Genomic DNA, 17,506 nt, shown 5'->3' with positions numbered 1-17,506 from the left:
ATTAAAAGGTGCCCTGATGCTCCACTTCTGTCTGTTTAAACAGCCTCCAGTGTTTTTAGTACAACCTTTTACCGTAACTCCCTGATTCCATAGATACCAGTCAAGTCTCAGTAGTAAGGTTTGGAATAAATGTAGTAAGAGAACTGCTTCTTATGTGACCACACAATTCAAAGTGGAAAACACAGTGACAGATTTTTTTTTTTTTTTTTTTTACTTACTTGTGTTTTTGTATGTCTCCGCGGGTGCATGGCAATGTGTATGCAATTATCATCCCCCTTTCTGTGTTTGTGTGAGTCATCAAGCTGCCATCAAACAGCGCATGGGTAAAGGAACACACTCTTATTTAGTTGTCACAATTTTCAAAATTAAATCAAATTAATGTGCTGTTGATTTATGTGGATGCACAAGACGCCTGGGGAAACACACATTTGATGAAAGTTTAGAAGTACGTTGAAAACAGACACTTGTTCCTAATGTTTATGTGGATGTCTCCCATTCAAATCCTTAGGCTGTTCCCTATTGGATGTTCACTGTGGGTGTAAGAGTGTGGTATTTTTAACATTTTAGGATTTTTTAAATGCCCAGAAGGTTAACATATCTAAATAAGCATCATTATTTTATCAATGAAATTGATGGCAATGAAGTATTTTAGTCATTAATTATTGGAAATCTTGTCTTCCCCATAGTCCCCATAACGTAAATGACTACATTTTAAAGTGTAGACATGGTTTAAAGTAGGCTGAGGTTAGTGTTAAAGGTCCCATATTATGCAAAATCAACTTTTTAATCATTTAAATCCTTATATTTGGCACTCTGGAGGTCCTACTCACTCATGTTTTTGTGGTCCTCCTCAGTCTAAGTACAGGCCCAAAGTAACGCCCAAAAGTATGACATATTTACGCGACGGTTTGGGCTATCACAAAAATTCCAACAGTTTCTGATCAGCTGAGAAGTTGCCTGTCAAAGCCAACATGTTGAGGTTATTACGGTTATTTCACTCGTTCCAGGAAGCCTGAGAATCAGTGTCTTTGTCGTCAGAGAGGAGAGAGTCGGAAGAACACCTGTGCATACAGAAGTTTCCATTTTTTGGCCTGTTTTTTCACATATTAGATGAGATAAAGACTCAAAAAATGTGATTGTAAATATGTTTCATACTGTTCAAATCTCAAATTTAACACGCAACATCTGCAGTGTTTTTCTAAATTAAAAAAAAAAAGTTTTTCCCTGCACTTAGTTACAGGATCCTTTACCTATGAAGCAAAAGAAAGCCCAGATGGACATTTTGAGGGTTGGGTGTTAAAGGGTTTATGTTTGAGTGAGAAATGAATGTAAGTCAATGTAATGTCCTCTGAAGTCATGGAAACCAGTGTGTGTGTGTTACTCATTACACTCTTGGACATTGTGTTTATTTGGCAAAGACGGTGAGAGTAATTTTTGTGCATGCATTCATTTTAACATTGTGAGATTATGTGTGTGTGTGTGTGTGTGGCACAGGTTGAATTAAAGAGAAAAAGCAAACAATGGATCACAGAGAGAGATAAACATAGAAAAAGAGGAGACAGATCAGCTCAGCGGTCAGAGAGTGGCCCAAAAGCCCAATTTCACACTGCACTGAAGCACATCTGCTCAGGCCGATCACACACACACACACGCACACACACACACTTGCGTCGGCTTGCCTGGAGCTCAGGGAGCCCACTGATCATTGAAGTTCCCCAAAGAGCGGTGGTAGAATCACTTCAATTTCCAGAGAAAAAAAGGGATGAGGCAGAGAGAAGGAATGATAGTCAGACAGAGACGACTAATGAAACACTAAGACAAAAACGGGGAAAGTGTTTTTCTTTTCTTTCTGCTGTTGTCAGCATTTCATTGAACATATAGATCACCGGAATTCTTTTTGGATTGCTTAAATGTTGACAAAACGAATGGAATTCTTTTTTTCTCCCATTTAAGTTAACCTGCATACATGTCGGATCAATAGTATTCCTAATCAAACGGTGGAGTAATGACACACATCATGTCATTCAGTAACAGAATTTTTTGAATTGTCAACTATTTTGATAATTAATTAATTGGTTTGAGTGTTTTATAAAGAATTAAAACAAGTTTTCCGATTTTTCAGCTTCTTTAACGTTGCTACATTCAACAACGAAATCATAAAAACTGAAAAATGTTTGGTTTGCGGACAAAACACGACATCATCATTTCGAAGTTTGGGAAACACCGATCGACATTTTCTGACATTATAAGGACCAAACCATTTCTCGATTAATCCAGAAAACAATCGACAGATTAATCGATTATGAAAATAATCGCTTGTTGCTGTTGCAGCTCTATTAAAGTGCAACAATCCACCTATTTCAGCATAACAAACACTGTACACACTTAAAAAATCCATATTGCCATAGACTGAAAAAGCAAAGCCAAGAAAGATATTCATTTTCTGCCTGTGTGCTTTTCCGTGTGTCATTGCTGATAAGTCAAAGGCATTGTTACTTTGCTAATGGCTTTTAATTCTATATAATTGTGCCACAGTGGGCATTAACATTAGTGGGTATAGATCATATATACGTGTGTGCGTTCATGTGTGTGTGTGCACTGACTCTTATGGTCAATCTGTTTATTATATTCTCATTAACATGGAGGCAAGAGACTCAGTAGATAGAGACACAGTGATCAATCACAGACTGAATACATTTCTCTCGTTTTCCGCCTCATTCTGATTTCGCCAAGGTCCTATAGAGATAATATATCTAATATTTGAATACACTTCACCCCCAGTATTTAACTTGGCATGTCTCTGTTTTTTTTTCATATTTAAGAGGAAAAAAAACAAGAATAAGAGAAACAAGAAAGTCGCACATCCTCAGTCAAGCATATGCTTAATAATGTATAATGTGTGTATTTGTCCTTTTCTGTGTAGATTACCAACCGCTACGTCTATGACACGGTGTTGCTGCTGGCCAATACCTTTCACAGGAAACTGGAGGACAGGAAGTGGCACAGCATGGCCAGTCTGAGCTGCATCAGAAAGACCTCCAAACCCTGGCAAGGAGGCAAGAGTATGCTGGATACTGTTAAAAAGGTATGGAAATAAAAACAATTAAAAATACATGAATAAATAGAGCACATTTTGAGGAGGGTATACATTTTGTATGTGCGTTCACACTTGAATAGCGCTGCATTTTTACTCATCTCTGTGTCTTCATCATCGTCGTCCATCATGATGCCTTTCCTGAAATATCATGAGCTTTGTAGGAGATTTCTTCAATTTTGGTACAATGATTCACTTCTCACTCAAAAATGAGGTTGTTTGAGTTTAGTGGTTCAAACGTCAAAGTCATCGTGAACAAAGCTGTGTTTGAACGTTTTGGTTTCGGTACAGTTACGGCAGTGTTTCCCCAACACACCTGATTCAAATGAACAGCTCGTTATCAAGCTTCTGCAGAGCTTGATAACGAGCTGTTCATTTGAATCAGGTGTGTTGGAGCAGGGCAGCATCTAAAGCATGCAGGTGCAGTGTTCGATGAGGACCAGCGTTGGGAAACACTGCAGCACGGTACGTGTTTTTTTGTTGCGTTTCCATTTGAATAACTGGCCCCGAACCACAGTAAAATGCTGCAGTACGCTCAGGATGGAGGTAGAACGGCTAGGAACGGTTTTGAAATAAGCTACTTGCCTAGTTCCCTCAAATACACCAAACTAGTGCAGTGCCCGTAGGAAGTATGTATTCCTATTGTGGGAGCTGAAGAAGCTTTTCAGTTATGGTGATGCATGTTGCCACAGTCACAACAGCGAGCTACGCTAATGCTAATCGAAAATTAAAACATTTGAGTTGTGCCTAATGAGGTTGCATGAGGTGTTTGTATTATGTCACATGTGTCAAACTCAAGACCGGGGGGCCAGATGTGGCCCGCTACGTCATTTTATGTGGCCCGTGAGGGATTAATTGGTCTTAAAAATCTGTGTTAAAATAGGTCTATGCTACTTTAAGGCGTGCGTTGACCACAAACTACATTTCCCACAATGCATGGCGATTGCGTTACCCGCAAAGTGACAGCACCGCCACTAGATCACAGTGTATCATTGTATACGCATCATGGCACGAGTGAAATTGAATAAGTCATAAATACAGTTAAGTTATTTAGCAATATGTTACAGAGTAGTGACCTTTATTTTACATTATATTTGGTTACATTTAGTTATATATATTCTGTATGACAGTTACATCTGGCCCTTTGAGGGTAACCATTATGCTGATGTGGCCCTCAGTAAAAATTTAGTTTGACACCCCTGTATTATGTTATCCCTACGCTAATGCTAATGTAGCCTCCCTATCTTACCTTTGGAAACAGGTTTGCCAAGTTAGCAGCAAAGTAGTTGCATGCTAGGGTTATGCAGGTCTTTTAAATGTATACTAGACAGTTGTTGAAACTCTTTAAACGTTTATTTTTGAAGTGTTGTTGATGTTAGTGACCCAAAGTCGCCTACATCTAATCTCAGTTTGAGGACCAACCATCTGTTTCATCAGTCTCCTGTCGTGCTCTACTGCTGTGCGGTGTTGTCGCTGTGTCCGAGCCTGTTAAAAATAGCTCAAAATGCTTTTTTTTTTTTTTTTTCTGGAAACACAAAGAAACACATTTTTCTATTTTATGCAGAAAACAACGTTGTGTTGGTGAAAGCAAAAGCATTTGCTCACTCTCTTTTCCCAACTACAGTATACAGTCTAAACACAATTTCCATTTTGGTCCTATTTATAGATGAGTCCCATGTGTGCCTTTAAGCAGTGGGTAAAATGCTTTTCTCCCACTTCATTTAGAGAGCACATATTTGCATGTCAAGACAGTGTGCTCATTACATAACTTTTTTTAAGAACAAGCGCTATTGTTCCTTGGCAGAAGCGGCACTAGTTGAAACAAGCGAGATACAATCATGGCTGCCAAATTAATTTATACTTTGGCCTGTCTTCTCTTGGTTTAATTAAAATCCGCCATGGATGAGGAATGACATGGTGGTGGTGGCTTTAAATGAGGCAACCGTTCTTGTACGGCTCATATCCCTGTAAGGTCGCAGGAAAAGTAGGACCGAGATGTATTTTAGAATAAACCAATAAAGAAAATACAAAAGGGAAAAACTAAACTGAAGCAGCAGACGATGGCAAATGTGAAAACAGGAACAAAAACTAATGAATTAAGGAATACTGAAATAGAGAAAAACTAACTAAAATTGTAGCTTTAGTAGCCTTAGTTTTCGTCGTTGTACATGTATTTGATACATAAGCCTTTTGGATTCATCCAACCGTCCATTTTGTACCGCTTTATCCTCCAAATGAGGGTCGTGGGTGGTGCTGTGCCACTCTCAGCTGATGTAGGGTGATATGCGGGGTCACACCGACAGTTCGCCAGTCCAAATACAGTCAAACTCTTAGAAATTAGGGTTCCAAAATAGTCTTTCTACAAGGGCTGAGGTTCTACCTGGAACCATTTGCTTCTGAAGAAAGGGTTTTTCAAGGGTTCTTGGTAACACTGATGGTTCCAGTAAGAACCATTTTGATCCAGAGAACCCTTTAAAACCCCTTCCCTGAATAAAGAGTTTTGAAAGGGTTCTTGGTGGAACCCTCCAAAAGGATTCCAGATGGGACCTTTATAAAAAGGTTCTACCTGGAGCCAAAAAGGGTTCTCCTATGAGGACAAGCCGAAGAACCTAATATGGTTCTACTTAGCACTTTTATTTCTAAGCGTGTACTCCTTATTATGAACAAACCAAAACTAATATAAACAAGCAAACCTGCTCTAAAAACTAATTAAAACTAACACATTAAAAACAAGCAGTCAGAATCAAAACTAAAACTAATGAAAAATCCAGAACTATTATAAACTTGGAACAGAACACAAGCAAACAGGCCAACAACAAAACTGCACAGAGCAAAACAGAACGTAGCAAGACTGTTACAGGTGAATCAGATGAGGGACAAACCAAAATAAAGCCACAAGGACACAAGTCCAGCAGGAACCATACAATAAAAACTCCAAACTGAGTCAATGTCATCCAGGACCTGGAGTACGAGATGGATAATTATTTCAAGTGAAAGCCTTCAACATTCTTTCCTCCTCAGCAGATTCATGACCTTAGTGCTTATCAGTTTCCAATGACTCCATACCTTTTTTTTTTTTTTTTTTTAAAGAGAACACACTCTTCAATCAGCAACTTATCCTCACTTTCTGAACACTTGACTTTCTGCAGATAGAGGTTTTTCATCCTGCAGCCGGGATTTTGTTGAATCTCTGCGTTTCACCTTGTGTTTAGACCGGGGTTCGGCAACACTTTGATCACTGTTTAAATCAAATGGATCAACACCCTCTGTTTTGGTGTCAATAAAAAAAAAAAGAAGAAGAAAATGACTCCAGGGATGGCAGTTTGACTGAATGATGAGGCCAAGTGAAATGCTAATTAAGGATTAGTGTCAGACAATAATAAATACAGCGTAATGGCTTTCATATCTATCTTTGTAATTCACCTTGAAATCATTCTGGGGTTTTCATCAGCCAATCCCGGCTGTTAAACCAACCCTAATGTCTCGACAGAGCTGTGTTGAAGAGCCCTGAGCAGTAATATAGTTCACTTCAACAGCTTGGCATCAGACTCAATCGTTTCATTTTCCATTGCATCAACAAGAGTGAGCTTTACTTACTGTCTGTGCCTGTGTGTTTAATCAGTGTTTTGGTACCTGGTGTCATTATAAATGCTCATTTGCAGCTATTGATGTTGCTATCTGGTGTTCTCTGACTTCATAGATGGTAATACGTTGCCGAAGTTGAAACTGCTGTTACAGAGAAGTGTGTACTGTGTGTCATTTTGTTTGAAGACTTTATCTCTACCCTCACAATGGCTGCTAGGCAAAATGTCCACATTTTAGTGTCAGGAACTTAAGCCGTTCTGAATTCATTTTAAAATGTAATCGGACAGTGAGTAAGTCCTGAGATGCAACCCGAAAAACCCCTGGTTACGGTGTAGCATGGAAAAGAGCCTTTATTGTAATTGTGCAGGGACTTCAGGTGCAACAAAATTGCAGAGCACTCGGAAGTAGTCACGCAAACACACAAAAAAACACACAAAAATAGCACCAAAAGCCAGAGTTTTAGTTTTAGTGCGTCAGTGCGAGTTGCTATTTTGAACGAAAAAGCTTTAAGCGTCCGCGCTTAACTCTGCAAGATTAATAATGCCTGTACTGAAAGACAAGGACATTAACTTTATTTTTTTTATTTTAAGAAGCTTTTAAAGCGTTCCATTCTAGTCTTTTTTTTTTTTTTAATCCTTTGCGCTAAACTAATTATTTCAGACAACGCCCATTTGCACCTGGCACAAGTAAAAAGTAAAGATATTTGTTGTGATATGTTGTTGCTAATACTGAGGGACCGCAATAATTAATGAATAATTATAAAAGGTTTAAATAAACATGAAATTTATTGTGTGCATGCATGTGTATGCATGTCATCCTTGGAGAAGCAATTAAATATGGAAACGTTATACTTGTATGTTGACGCAGATGAATTACCAAATGGCATATTAATGCTCTTAATGGATCATATTATACTCTATATACTGTTATGTCCTTATTGGGTACGTACATAACACAACTGGGAGGAACACATTTAACTTTGGTGCATGATTGAGGGGTGATTTTCTTTGTTTTTAAATCATGTGTCTAATAACCATATGAACACACATACAGCAGCAGACATGATTATGAGTTAAGATAAAGTAAAATTTGCTCATCCATTGCCTGTATTTGCTAGTGAGATTGCATCATTTTATAAAAGTGCTTCAGAATTCAGTTTCATTTTGAGCAGCCGTCATTTTAACAAGTTTTAAATACATTTTCCAAGTTGTTACAAGCCATTTTAACCACAGTTATTGTGATGCAGATCACAGCAGCAGTAGGTTAGCCACAAATTAAGTATCACTTTTACCAAAGAACCAACAACTTCATCTTGTCCTCCTCGCAGTTTGGAGTGAGCGGCCTCACGAGTTTCCTGGAGTTCACCGACAACGGCTCCAACCCCAACATCTTCTTCGAAATCCTGGGAACGAATTATGGAGAAGACAGAGGGAGAGGAGTCAGTAGGGTAAGTACTTCAAACGGCACATCCCCGTGTGGTGTATTGTGGAGGAGGGGGACGACTCATTTTTGCTGGAACTCATAGAGTGAATTTGCATAATTCCTACATTTACCGGGGAACGTCAGTGCACCTGCTCTCTACATTATTTGCATCTCATTTGAATTCAGGTATTTTTTTTTGTGCTGCTTGTGGCTGTAACTAATATGCAACAGGGATATCCTTTTGTATTTACGTCTTTTTCCCCCAACCTATAACTTCAGTTTGCAGGCTTATTCTTTGTTTTCCGTGTATGGTTGCTTGTTTATTTTTTTGAATATACCATCAAGCCAACAACCTTTTACAAAGCGTGATATCCAGTGGATTTGGTAATGACACATGCCGTGGACAGCCCCTTCCAAGTAAGGTTGTTTACGTCTACTGCAAACAAGTGAAATTCACCAAGAGTGGTAAAGCAAGTATATAATTTTTCTTAGAATCAAAAAGAGAAACTTGACGACATGATATCATGGGAACCCATTTTATATTTGTGCTATCTTATTTAGCATTCAAGAAAATTCTATTGTTGCTTGTTCCGTTTCCTTGTAGTTCACAGATAAAACAGTTCAAAATAAAAGTTTTTTTTAAAATTTTCATTAGCCCCACGCATATGTCACCAGGTCTGATGCAGTGGCTAAAATCCGTCAGTTTTGGGGTATGTTCAGGTCCTCAAAAACAAAAATACTAGAAGCAATCGGAGAGTGCAGACTTCTGCCAAGGCAGCTCAGCCCCCCACAAAATAGCGATAAAAATAGTGATAGCGTCCACGGATCACGCCCAAAATGTCATCACTTGTTCCTTGTCCCATTGCGGACATGAAAATTTCATCCAAATTCGTCTGTGACTTTTCGAGTTAACCCTTTAATTAATTTAATTACCTACAGTAATTCAGATACAGGCCTCTACCAAACGGTTGAGTTGTCTGTTCATAATAAAGTTGGTTTTCATAATTCAAGTACAACATTCAGAACAAGTCAGCTTGTAAGTGAGTTCAGCTTGATGAAGATGAATAATGGCTCCTGCGCTCGGACCCTAAAAATGACAAAAACATTACTTCCCTACAATCTTAGCAGTCCAGTGGTTTGTTCAATTCAATTCAATTCTTATTCAGCAACACATTGCTTCATTTGCCCCGTAGACACATGCATAATGAACTTTAATAGGTCTCCTGAATTCCAGTGACAAACATTCACAAACACATCAGTCATCTGCACACGTACAGGCGTGCTTGTGTCGTTCCTTTAAAAATAAATACTCTAGAGTGACTCTAAGTTTTATGTCCTGAAAATGGTGAATGCACAGTAGATATACACACACAGTACAGGATATCTAGATTGACAGAGAAACATTCACATTTGCATTGAACACACACACACACCCCCACACACACACAATCTAGAGGGAACTCTTCACAGATAACAGTTGAGATAGTGATTATGTATAATGTGGTGAGACAACAACATAACACGGCATGGCGTCATAGAGAAAAAATAATCTTTAAAGCACAGCATAATTACATTAAGACACAATTACCCCTAATTACTTCTGAGGGAATTAAGGCACTTGTGACGCAGTATTCCCGCCACAGTCGCCCGCGACACTTAGCATTTTATTGTGCTGTCGTTGGGATTCAATTAAATCTATACATGGCATCAAATGACTAAAGAGAGGCTTATTATTCTCTCAGACTGCCAGTATATTAACGTTCCTTTGTAGCCTTTCAAAAATGATGAGCAGCCCCTCTAAAATGGTGTTCATGCAGAACATCTAACCTGCAATAAAAGCGCGGCAGATATATAGAATGTCAAGCTAGAGAAAAGGTTAATGTAAAATAACTGCTCTGACTGCCCCAACTCAGAAGGAAAAAAGAAGACAGAGGAATGTCCTTTGTTGACCCACAGTCTGTGTGTAAATGAGCTCGGAGGAAAAATTCCAAAAGAACATTAAATCCCTAGAATGCGATGAGAATATAAAACCATCTCAGGCTCATGTTCACATGTTGCAGAAAAGTCAGCTGTGTAATTGATGATTATTAACGATAACCTGTCTCTCTCACCCCAGGTTAACATCTTTACCTTTATGTAACGACGTTTCATCTCAATCAAAAAAGACGTAAACTATCATAAAGAACGTTCTGTAACCTGTCAGCATACTAAATCGATTTCAAAATTGTGTTCAAGCTCGGTTTATTAAGGCGCAGTGATCATTTCTAATAAGATTAACTTATATGTCATTAATCTGCTTGCAATTAGCAACGTGGAGCAATTAGCAGCAGCAATAACTCGGATTTAATAACGTGAGTGTAACAAGGCAGGTGGGGGGGTGAAGCTATGTGCAATGCTGTTACTCTCAGTTTGTTTGTTTTTTTCAATCACTATTATTGATTTAATCCAACGTTTCTCAGTTTGATATATGTAAATCTTACCACCTTGTGGGTCAAATATAATTGGATGTACTTTATGTGCAAAAATAGTGCAGAAGGGAATCAGAGGCGTGGTCAGGATGGTTTGTTGATTCCTCTTTGTCAGTAATTTAGCCCGGGACTGTCCCTGATGTAGCCAGAACTCAGCCTATGAGGGAGTTTGCAATATGTCCCACCTTGAATAACCTCCAATCCATCAGTTGAAGGTCTGTTCACTGCAGGGTTCCGGGCTTATATGCTTAGTATATAATGTAGTGTGCAGTCATTTGCATATTTTTTTATATTTTTTCTACTGCTCTTTGGCTGAAGTCTGCGCTGCAACATTTTTAAACTAATTGCCGTCGGTCAGTTGATTCAGTAAAATACTAATCAAGTAAATATTTGATCCCTGACGATTGCGCAACCTTTTCGTAGAGCAACATTTGTTCTGTTATTTACTCGGTGGTGATTTTGTGTTCTAACGGTTGTGGACACAGAGGTTTCACCAGACGGTGACCTTTCCTTGAATAGATTTCCAACTCTTGAAACAAATTCAATTAACGTTGGCTGTTTTGCTAAATAAGTTATAGACCATATCTCCCTCTGTCTCCCTCATGCATTTCCTTTCAAACCCAATGAAATGTATTTCTCTTGTACCAGACTACTTTCACGACATGGAAAAATTCTGGATATTGTGTGTATCCCACATGTGTTTTATATGCAGTAGGATAGCCTTCCAATCTCTATCGTTTTCTGAATGATAAACAAACTGCCTCAAAGAGCCCATATGCATCACAACCACTGATACTCACACATAGTAAACTGTATGTTTGTGCCTGGTTGCAGTTGACATCTCTTTGCAAAATGTCAGCATGGTGTTGGCCAAATATCCGATAATCTTAAGGCTTCAAACATTTCCATTTTGATTCGTTAAGTTGAAAACGACCCTGTTCAATTTACTCCTTTTCTTCATTCGACATTCAAAGGCATTTTACAGTTTGAATATGTTTTTCAGGGAGCTCCTTTCTTGTTTCTCCTTTCAGTACGTAGCACCATGAAGTCTTAAGCAGAAAACAAGTCGAGGTGTTGTGTGTTTGATGAGCTGCAGGTTGGATAGAAAGAACTATTAAAATATGTATACTTATGCAAATATACAAAATAAGTTTAGTTTTGAATTCAAGTATATATTTTTTTCACCGTTTTTTTTTTTTCTGACCTTGTTATCCTTCTCTCTTCATCTCCAACACGCCTCCCTCTTACTATCTTCCCCTCTCTCTTTCTACCCTCCCTTGATCCCTCGTTCCCACATTCACCAACACATTGTCATGACATTCATCTCCATCACACTTGCTACCGCATATGCATACAGTTGTCTACTGATAATGATAATAGCAGACACCTGAGATCAGTCATAATTATTACAGTTGCACTATGGTAGAATTGGCTCTCTGCTCCATTACCCTCTTACATAGGAGCCTATCTCTCCCTCCACGTATCTACAGGCGAAGCAGACTCCACTGCCTTCTTATATAGAGGCGACATGGCTGCCATGTGTAATTGCTTAGTTAGCTATCTGCAACATCTGTAATGACTTCAAAGAGGTAAAATGCCATTGGATTTATATTTTAGAGCCTGCACAGTAAAAGCGGGTAGCTAAGCAGGAAATAAAAAAAGAGCATGTGGGGGAGTGGGAGTGGGAGGAAGACAGATACAATGAAAGGGGTTCTTAGTGAAGAAGAGGTAAAATGAAACAGGCATAAGTGCGAGAGAGAGAGGCAGCTACGATGGCGATGGATGACCCAATCTTTCTAGACCCTCTACAATAGATAAGAATGACGGCACAGGTCATAATTGAGTCACATCATCACGCTGCCTTTCCCCGCACATAATGCTCGCGCTCTCCTTTCCGTCACGTCAGCATTCTCCATTTTTTTCGTCGAGAAACAGAAATATTCCTTTTCCGCGCGAGGATCAATGGCCTGCAAATGGCAGCGTTTCTCAAATTGAGGTCATCTTCAATTATCATTTTCGGTCTCGTCTGACACATGTGGTAAATTATGTTAAGTGACTTCAGAGAGTCAGAGGACCTTGGAAACCCCCCCTCCCCTCTTACAGTGCTGTCATCGTGCAAGAAGCATTTCCTTTCAATGCACGTTTTGAACGATTGGAAGACATTATTTTTGTTCATCATGATGGCTTAATGTGCCCACCGGCTTAAACACACGTAATCGCTGCAGTTCACTTGGAAGCACATGCAACCCCCCCCTCCCCCCGCCACTCAGTTTACACTCACGTGCACACACTTGCATTAATCTTCTGTCATGTTTGCTTTGACTTTGCATGGCAATTAAAGTCGTTGTACTTCACCATCAGTACAGAGCACAGAAAACTATACTTGGCTCCCACATCAGTTTAGGCAAAACAGCACAAACTTAATTTCATATGGGCTAAACCATAGTGACACACAAAGTCATTATATTCAATTTAATTCAACCAAACCAGGAAATACATATTATCCACAGGCCAACCATAGTTTATAAAGTAATCACTATGCAGTGTTTCTCGATGAGGAAGGAATAACAGTGAGTGTTTGTGAGCGTTCATCCCAGAAAAACAGAGATTAATCTGTTATTTATTCACAGTACATAAATGTTTGGTTAATGCATTTTCATTGTTTTTATAGTCAGTGTCAGATAGGATAAAATAAAATGCACAGTACATTTTATTTCATCAATTTTCTTTGACATTGTGTTTATATTTGACTTCAGACACTTTGAATTGGAAATTATGCATGGAATGAGTCGCATTTTCTTCTGGCATTTTGGAGAAAATGTCTATTGTGATACCCTAAGATATTGCATTCATCAGTGCATTAGTACACCCGGACACATCCATATGTTTGCTCTTAGAATCAGACATGTCTGATATCTATACAACTGAACTGCAGCAGCAAATAAATATTCTAGGACTCATAGTGGCTTATTTTCAGAGGCAAAATATCATTTTAATTACTTAAACATTACAATATCTATAATATATTACATTGCCATTAACTATTTAGACATTTCAGTGTCGACTGACTGACCATCCCCACATCACCAACCAAAATTCACTGATACAAATCAATTGAACCAAGATTTCAAAATGAGCACAATCCAGTTTTGCTTTTAGAGCTAATACACTAAAGATTTAAATGAAAGATAACGTTTAAGAGATCGTTTAAGCCTCAGTTGCTAACGTGTTTATTGGTAAGTTAAGGTGCTGTATGGTTTCAGATTCCCCACACAGATTGTGTGCAACAGCTTATTATGTGCTCCCTGATTGCGGAGCAAAAGAGCAAGGATGCAGCTCCGAACCACATGTTAGCAAGCACTATTTTAAGGACATTAGATGAGGGGCAACATCACTGCAACCGATTATTACCATTATGTAAAAAACGTACAGCTTGAGATGGAGAGGGCGATAAGAAAAGAGAGGGAGGTTGCAGAGGATGTACCATGTGAGTCACAACGGAGAGCTGAAGAAAAGAGTTATAGTGGATTTAGAGTTTGAGAACTAGATAAGTAAACTAAATAAAAACATGCAAAAGGTAAATGGTGGGTATATAGTGACAAAGGAAACACATTTTTTTTTTTCAAATTTTCCATCCCATTAGGTTGATATGCATGCATATTATTATGGAGCGTGTCTCTCCACCTTCAGGCCAGTTTAGAGATTATGGAAAGGATATCAAAGGCAGATCCTGGAAGATACAGTAGAGAACCCCTGGATTAAAGGATAAGGGTGATGGGTGACAAAAATGCAAATGCACAAGACAAAGTGCTGACATGCTCAGTCTATCTTCATGAGTATTTGATGTTAAAAAGTTATGAATTATTCTGGCCTCACACCCTCTCTTTCTTCACAGCTAACAATTTAGACACTTTCTCGGCTTTTCACTTCCTTCCCCTTTAGTCTAATTTTCCCCTTTCCTTTAATATGAAATTACTATTATTATAATTATTTGCGTGGTCTTTTCCGATTCATTCTGTGACTTTTTTTTGAAGCACCATGTAACCATTAAAGGGTAAGTACATTACTGCAACACATAAAGTAGCTGTGTAGAGACTCTTAATGTTTACTGTTCACTATTAGTGCAAACTGCTTTTCAGCGTACTGTTTCATTCACGTAAAAAAAGAAAAACAAATTTATTTTGGAAACCATTTCCGTCGCAAAGATAACGTTACAATGGGTCGATGTGGCGGCTGAGTGCGTCACTATAATTGCGTCTGTTCAAAATGCTCTGAAGTTTTTGGTATATACTTTGTGGCGTTGTATGAAAACATTGATATGTATTCAGGACATGTGCAGCCTTATCTGTCACAAACGGTGAGAGCAGGCAACAGAGGAATAACTCGTTCCCTTCAAAGGTCCTGCCAATGAATTATGCAGCAATATATGTAGAAAAATATAATGTAAAAAAAAAAGTTGGCTTTTTATGATGTAAAAATCCATACAAAGCCTTAGTAATAATATGTGGATGTTCCTGTGTTGTCTTAACCCTTAGAACACAGGGCATTTCAGATGTCTTTTTTTCCCATTACTATGTTTAAACGCACAGTATAATACGGAGGTGATAAGAATGTGCAACAAAGAGGTTCTTAAATTCTTTTTCAGCACAACCTATGCAGTCTGATGAAATAACACTATATAAACACACCTGAGCAAAAAGTACTAAAAATACTTCACAGTTCAAAGTTCACTTGGCTCGTTTTTATGAACAAAAAGAAAAGGAAAAACGCTCTTGTTTTGTGACTGCTGCACAAGTATTGCTACTTTATATCACTACTAAAAATGCTATATAAAATGAATCATAATATTGACTCAACAACACAAGTAAAACGAAACTTAAGGGACAGGAAATGACATCAGCCACAGAGGCTATTGGGAGTTAGCATTTGGAAAAGTGATCATTTGCAGGCTCTAGCAGGCACATTGCCGTCATATATAACATGTATCCACTGGACAGATAAACCCTCTGAGGCTGGAAGTTTGTGTAGAACTCTGTGCTGCACTGTGGAGCCAAGAATAGAATTTTTAGCGGACTTCAGGTTTTCCTTCACCAGCACTCTCGCTTGTTTTACGGACAAAGCGGAGCTCCTCGAGACAACAATTCCAGGAATTTAGCTCATTGTGACGTCCCAATGAGTGCAAAAGTCAACATCGCATGTTTTATCTCCTGTACTTTGACTGAGGAGGACGACAAAAACATGAGTGAGTCATCTTTTTTCACACTTTGATAACTTTGACTGATAAGGCCTCCAGAGTCCCACATATAAGGATTTAATATGGGACCTTTAAGCAGTTTCTTATCTGCCTTCGACCAATCTTACCAAGCTCACAGAGAGTAAACTGATATTCATTTTCCCATGTAACTCACAGGTATGACAAGCAAGTACTCCTTTTAGACCGCCGTCTTAAACGTTTGTCATGTCCTGTTCCTCTCAGAATTGCAACACAAAAAAAGCAATTTTTTGTAACCTTTGTAATAGTGGCTTTTAACCTTGTGAACAATTGATTATTCACGGGCTTCTTCTTGTGCTTGATTGATGTGGGTGATTTGTTATGGCTGGAAGGCTGTGTCAATCACGAGGGAGCACACACATCCACTGACCAGCAATTCTGGGGGACCACAGCACAGTGGACACTGAACACAAATTGAAGCTGACAAACTGCCTCTGGTGTCCTTGGATCGGTTTGAATGTGGCTGCGCATGCGAATCCTCGCGCCTGTGTGTATGTACGTTTTGTGAGTGAGTGAGGGAGAAGCTAAATATCATAAATGTGAAGGGACAAGAAAAGGTAAACAAATAAGACAATGCTGAGAAATCGGAGATAGTATATTTACCTCCTGTCACAAAAACTCAGTTGTGAATATCTGTGGTGTCAAAAAAAAAAAAAAAATCACCGCTTGTGCAAACAGTATGGGTGACACCAAACACTAGCCCAGCAGCTACTCGTCTGCTGCTTCTTTTGTGACAAGCCAGGAAAATTTTTTATTCCCCAGATGCTCCACTGTCAATCCTGTTTCATGTCTCTGAGACCATTTATGTGCAACGGAACCAAGCACAAGCATGCTGATTTTTTAAGAAAATGCTGGTAACGTGTAGATGAAGAGACATGATAAGGTTCTGTTCTGAAGAAATGTGAAAGTTGACGTGCTGTATAAGCTGCCAGGCTCTTGTTGAATGGAAAAAAAATGCATGTGAGAAAGGATGAAATGATAGCCGTGCTATTGTGTAAGCAAAGTTTTCTGTCTACTCCACACCTATTTTTGGAGTAAAACCTTTGTTGGAAAAAGTAAAAACACACAAAGGAGCATCTCTCTTTTGTCCCTTAGCTTTTTGATCCATCTATGTGGATCACTGAAATCCATACAGTGAAACAGCCTTGTGTGCATTCCCCTTTAAAATCTGTCTTGAGGGAAAATGACGATAGACGCACGTAAATGCTGTCACTTTCAACACTCGTTCATCGTGACTTTTTGACTTAGATCACCAAATTTGTAAATCGCCACACGTTATTCTGTCACTCGGACACAACATTAATAATACAGCGGTATTTGATGAATGCATCGGGAAACCTGCGCAGACATGTCCTGGATGGTGGAAGAATTATTTCCAGAGAAGTTAAAAAGAAAGTGGAAGGCCGGTCAGATAGTTGTGTGAAATGATGCGATGATGGAAAGCTATTTAAGTCCGGTCAAACAGACGTGGTCGATTGAAAACAAATATGTTAGTGATGGCAGGACTGAGAGGTAGGGAATAAGGAATAGGTAGATGAAGTTGGTCATTTGTCCTTGGGTTAATCTTCGCTAGGCTGCGGGTGGATGAATGAATGGATTGACAGGATCAGAGATGTGAAGACAAGACAAGGGGAGGCCTAATTGCCTGTGACCTAGTTCTGGACA

The 17,506-nt window shown here is 38.9% G+C and overlaps 1 protein-coding gene across 1 annotated transcript in view; it reads left to right on the top strand.

Moving 5' to 3' along the window:
- grid2 (glutamate receptor, ionotropic, delta 2) overlaps positions 1 to 17,506 on the top strand; it is a gene marked incomplete at both ends in the record, with an annotated part of 423,554 nt that overhangs the window by 285,839 nt on the left and 120,209 nt on the right. Inside the window, 2 exons of the mRNA XM_083904505.1 lie at positions 2,924 to 3,085; positions 8,007 to 8,126. Of these exons, the coding sequence (XP_083760631.1) occupies positions 2,924 to 3,085; positions 8,007 to 8,126 (282 nt within the window). The remainder of the gene's footprint in view (positions 1 to 2,923; positions 3,086 to 8,006; positions 8,127 to 17,506) is intronic.

The sequence above is a fragment of the Microchirus variegatus genome, assembly GCF_963457635.1.
Source record: "Microchirus variegatus genome assembly, chromosome: 18".
Taxonomy (NCBI): Eukaryota; Metazoa; Chordata; class Actinopteri; order Pleuronectiformes; family Soleidae; genus Microchirus; species Microchirus variegatus.
Note: the sequence above shows the minus strand (reverse complement) of the source record. Positions and strands in the feature narration are given on the sequence as shown.